At 45.6% G+C, this 5,292-nt stretch overlaps 1 protein-coding gene across 1 annotated transcript; it reads right to left on the bottom strand.

Moving 5' to 3' along the window:
• Positions 1 to 621: 621 nt before the first annotated feature.
• On the bottom strand, positions 622 to 5,048 carry DEGS1 (delta 4-desaturase, sphingolipid 1). Its single transcript, XM_072331833.1, has 3 exons — positions 4,872 to 5,048; positions 3,461 to 4,203; positions 622 to 1,838 (listed from the first exon to the last, which is right to left on the bottom strand). The coding sequence occupies exons 1-3, from the start codon at positions 4,951 to 4,953 to the stop codon at positions 1,692 to 1,694; spliced, it is 972 nt and encodes a 323-aa protein (XP_072187934.1). The 5' UTR covers positions 4,954 to 5,048; the 3' UTR covers positions 622 to 1,691.
• Positions 5,049 to 5,292: the final 244 nt, after the last annotated feature.

Here is a 5,292-nt window from a genome sequence, read left to right as displayed (position 1 = left end):
GTGTTAGGGGATCAGTTAGAAACTCACCCAATAATACTTTAATCTTTGCTTTTTAATTACATGTAAAAATACTGAATAAGGTATAGTTGGACATTACACTGTACCCTGAGCAATATGCTGGCTAACTATTACATCATTGGCATCACAATGAAGTCACGTTGTAAATGGCTGGTTGGCACACCTTCATATGACTTCTATTACTTAACCACAGATAAGGGCTCAGGCTTCCATAAAAAAAAAGAAAAGCAAAGATCTCTCAGAAACACAACTGCAATCAAGTGAGGGTTAAGGTATAAGGATGTATATTTCTCAGGTATTCCATCTAAAAATATGCAGGCATTAGAGGCATCTAAAAATGAAATTGTAGCAGACCAGCATGGACAGCAGCCTGAGCCTTCTGCCTTATCAGATTCCATCTTTTAAATAAGAACACGTCATAGAATCACCATTGGATACAATCCGCTCCCAAATATCAATCTTCCACAGCTTAAGACCATCACAAACGCATTAAATGGTACAAAAGAAATACACTGTGTTGAGGTATATATAGGCTCTTCAGTGCTCAGTAAATCCATTCTGTGTTCCCACTTTAAATGCTTCAAGTAACTCAATAGCATCACCTGTGCTCTCACCACATTTTATTATATAAGTAAGACCAGTGTTTATGTAGGGTAGGTTTAAAAAAAATAGGAAGAACATTTAGCAACAGCTTTCCGCACACATAAAAGACTAACACGCTGAAAAGGTCAAGTTGCCAGTTGCTGTAGCTAGCATTGTTTGCCAGAACGGTATCTGGTTCAGCTGATTTCGGTGTTCATTCCAGCCAATTTTCCAAGCAAGTGTAAATATTAGAGCCAGCATTTAAATCCATGGTAACAGCAGAACCAACCAGGTTCTACCTTCTCATTTTCCTTTGCTGATGAGAAGAATTCCAAACCATAGCAAGATTTTTGCAGTATGAGAAACCTTGATTATGCCAAGTTCCCTCACAGCATGTACAACTTCAGGCACTGGCTGCTCAAGCTACATACGAGCACGAGTCACTCAAGGAGTAGGTGGGGACACTCCAACAGTGATACCATCAAAATCCCCACCTTTTAACAAGGCCACCACAGAAGCCATCTAGAACATGGCTATTTCATTCTAAGTGACAGATTGCCCCTTTAGAGTACTTTCTGTACAGCAGGTAGCTTACTTTTGAGTAATGCTTCAAATATCACTACCTGCTTCAACCAAGAACAGATATTTAGTTCTTCCACCCATGAATCAGGAAATAAGTTCAACAGAAGATTTAAGTTGACCAAATACGTTAGCTTGGAGTTAACAGATAAGTACAGCATCTTAATACCACCATCATCTAAACTGCATGGTAGGGGCAGTGTACTACATTGAGAACTTTTAAAATACAAGAGCCAAACGTTTCATACAGATTTAACACCTGCCAAAGTAAATCCTATAACAAAGTGATTTAGCATTATACGTATAACACTGATCCTTAGGCAAACAAACACATTTAACCGGTGAATCCGAGTACTGCTAGGAATGTTATATAGCTGGTAGTAGCCTCCTACAAAATAACCTTAAGAATGCACTGCTGTGGATCTGAACTCAGGACGCTAGTTAACATCTTTAGCAAGAGACCTTGTATCAGTCACTTTAAAGCAAGCAGTTTTTTTTTGGTTGCCAGAAGTTTAATCTTGCTTCACTTCACCCTTCAATTGCCTTTTCATGCGTGAGTAAGGGCTGATTGTATCATCCATCACGAAGTCATAAAGCACTTTTATCCAAGAGTTATACTGTGGCAGGTTGTCATAGTATTCAGCTGCTATTTTCTTCACCTGAGGAGAGATACAAGGTTCATTTACTATTTACATTGTTGTTTCCACAAGCACCAGTTTAGAAGTTAGACTCCAGAAGAACAGCTATTAGTGTTATAAATGTGGCAATTTCTTGAAACCACTCAGTCCTTTGGAAAGCTCAAACATGGAGAGGAGAACCAGAACAAGCTGAGCCTACCCCTGAGGCCTGTTTGCTGTGCTGCCAACAGAACCAACCCCAAGAAAGCACAGAAGCTGTTGGTTTGCTGGCTGAAGTGATTCAGTTCAGAGCTGGCTCATGTATGTACAAGTCTCACTGGAAAATGGATGTTGCAAAATTGAAAGAGTTAACAGCCATTTTAACATGGAGTTTCAAACGTCACTCTAAACACTGTATTTCTGAGGAACATTTTGTTTCTAAGAATGAATATATATAAGCAGCTTCTAAAGATTTTACTCTTAAATGTAGAGGTTGACCAGGCCACTTTTCTAAGCTAGAGGTCTAGAAATGCTGGGGTTTCAGTCAGATATCCTTAACATTTACTTCTGGTTAACCATCTGAAGCCTTAAGAGCTTGAACACAACAACACTGAGCTTTCACTGAATTCCACACAGTGTAGAGGATTACTGTTAACCTCTACAAGCAACAAACAGAACCAAATTGTTTACACGTTTGGCTCAGAGCTGGGGATGTTTCTGGTTTATCATCACACCTATGAAATAGGTCATCTAAGCAGTTGCAGCTCAGCAGTACCCCATTGCTTCAGCTATCTTCAGCTCACTAAATAGCAAATGCCAGTCCAACAAAATTAACTATACTTCCTTTAAAAACAAACCTCATTTTTCTTATTAAATTCTGTAGTTCTGTAGCAGCAAAAACAATTTCCCTATTTGGAACTTAACTATCTGTGCATTAACTGAAATCTGGTTCAGCAGCACAAACGTAGGTATGAACAGCAAGTCTGCAAGCCCCGGCATCTTGAGCTGGAAGGGGGAGCGAACCAATCTGAAAGTCTGAATCTGCAACTTGTGCAAATGCCACAGGTCTAAGTCTCAGCTTTGAAGCCTTAACTGTCAGTGTACAGCTGACACTTATCAAGGGGTTCAAAGGTTCTCACTAGACAAAACTGAAACTGCTCCAGAACAGAAAGCTATTGAACATTCGTAGAACTACAACACACATCAGCAGTATCTCCAGCCTTATCTTTACCTTAAAAGAGAATGTCATTGGTAAAGGAGACCGAAGGATAAGTACACATTATTATTTTACTTAAGGTACCAGGAACAGAGCTGACAAAGTTTTGGAGGTGCCTCCAACTTTTTACTAGATTTCTGCATACTTCCAAACTGAAAAAGAACACCAGAGGCCTGCTGTAATCACAGAAGCCTAGGAGATAGGAAAAACACAAGGCCAAGACAGCATGAGGACAGGCCTTTCCCCTCCTTTAAGGGGACAGCATGTGGGAATCTGTTCAGCTTTTCTCCCCTCATTCAACTCTTGAGCTTAATAGATTCCTATATTCTGTTTTTTAACTTTTGGGGTTTTTCTAGCTTCCATTCTTCTAACAGCCAGTGTTCTGCCTAATTTCCACATCAGAAGAAGCTCAGCTCAAGAAAAAGAACTGCCTCAAAAGTAAACTTACCAGCGGAAGGCTCTTGCCAGGAATATTGGGGAAGTCGTGGTGCTCATTGTGATAGCCAACATTAAAAGTCAGCAAATTCAGCGGCCCATAATAGGAGTAAGTCTCGTGTCCCTTTAAAAACATGTAATGTTCAGCTATGAAGTGTCCTGAAATCGGGTGCAACCCAAGCCCAAGTACTGAGCCAGCGAGCATGTAAAAAATGGATTTGGCTCCCCACAGATAATAGATCACAATATCAAAGGAAAGTTGAGCCAACAAGTTGATGATTTCAAGTCGAGTAATTGGTTTGGGATTAATGCAGAGGGGTCTAATGGCATAGAAAAATGGCTGAAGAACAATCCAGATGAACTTCCTAAAGCGAGTGCAGAAAAACCAGCCTTCAAAGTTGGTGGGAATGTCCACATCAATCCCGTCACCTCCCAGATATCGATGGTGATCCATGTGGTATCTCTTGAAGGATATTGAATAGGGCAGACCAAGGGGAAGGTTGGCAAATATTCCAAACCATCGATTCCACATCGCTCTGCCATTGCCAAAGGCACTGTTGTGAGAGATCTCGTGAATGGCCAGAGTCATGGAGTGGCTGATGCAGCTCCCAAACACGTACGCCCAGAAGACCACCCACTTCCAGTCCAGGTCTCTAACCAGATAGAAGGCAGTCAGCTGCGCCGCCACCATCAGCAGCACCACCCAGATCAGGTTGTAGTCCGGCTTCATCAGCGCTTTGATCTCTGGGTGTTTGGCTACAGGGGAAAGAGTTACACCAAATACAGATATCACAGAACCACTGAGGGCAGAACAGACCTCCCAGATCACTGCATCCAACCATCAGGGCACCACCACGAGCCTCTCCTCACAGAAAACTAGCCTAGTAAAGCCTAATAAACATACATCCCTCACTCTCCACTCAGCTGGGACTCACCAACCAAGGGAACGAAAACGCATTATTAATAACACCTATAGGAAGTCTTCCAAAATTCAGCCATTTCTGTATTTTTTTTCCATTGCTCAGCAGCTTGCCAGTAACGTGGCAAGTACTAATGTTACCTCAGTCTATCTGGGAAGGAAATGGCGTGGAGCCGACAACCCACACACAACGCAGAGCCCTCCTATGAGCTTTCCGGTCACTATCCGACACCGTCGCTATCTGCTCTCTCCCTCCCTCCCTCCCTCCTTCCTTCCCGCTCCTTCCGCCCCCGCCCCCCCCGCCCCGCTCAAGGCTGCAGCCGCCACCCCCCCATCCTCATCCCAAAGCCCCATCTCCGCACCCACCACCCCCCGCTCCCAGCGGCTCAGCCCGAGCTCTCCACCGCCTCCAAGGCTCCTTGACGGCGAGGCCGGCAGCCATTTTGCGGGGAGCCCCCTCGCCACGCAGCCCGTCCCAAGGAGCGCCTCCTCCTCCTCCCCTCACCCAGGATCTCCTTGCGGCGGTCGGCGTGGGGCTGGTCCGTGTACACCCACTCGAAGTCCTCCCTGGCGACGGTGTTACCCATGGCGACAACCCCGCAGCCCCACACTTCAACCGCCTGACTGCAGGCACCCACCGGCACGGCTCTCCTATAAGGCTGAGGGAGTCCCCGCCCCCCCCAGCATCGTTCTCCATTCTGATTGGCTGTCTCCAGCTGTCAGGCCGTCAGGCCCCGCCTCCCGCGCTCCTCGCTCTGCCCTCAGGGGCCGCCTGGCTGCCGGCGCCTCAGCCGCGCGGGGCGGGGCGGGCCGCTGCCCGCAGGGTAACGGAGTCGCGGTCGAGCCGTGAGGAGAGAGCCGCCCTTTCGCTACTCGGCGGGGCAGGAGCCCGGTAGTCCTCCTTGGGCCTCGTCTGAGCTCGGCCC

Source organism: Excalfactoria chinensis, chromosome 3 (assembly GCF_039878825.1).
Source record: "Excalfactoria chinensis isolate bCotChi1 chromosome 3, bCotChi1.hap2, whole genome shotgun sequence".
NCBI classification, from domain to species: domain Eukaryota; kingdom Metazoa; phylum Chordata; class Aves; order Galliformes; family Phasianidae; genus Excalfactoria; species Excalfactoria chinensis.
The sequence above is the reverse complement of the archived record's forward strand: the minus strand, read 5'-3'. Positions and strand labels throughout refer to the sequence as shown.

Bases quoted from the DNA above. Each gene is read 5' to 3' on its own strand.
- DEGS1 (XM_072331833.1), bottom strand. From the start codon at position 4,953: ATGGGTAACACCGTCGCCAGGGAGGACTTCGAGTGGGTGTACACGGAC. The intron at 4,204-4,871 runs GTGAGGGGAGGA...TTTCCCCTGTAG, and splicing joins CCGCCGCAAGGAGATCCTGG to CCAAACACCCAGAGATCAAA. The intron at 1,839-3,460 runs GTAAGTTTACTT...ATCTCTCCTCAG, and splicing joins CTGGCAAGAGCCTTCCGCTG to GTGAAGAAAATAGCAGCTGA.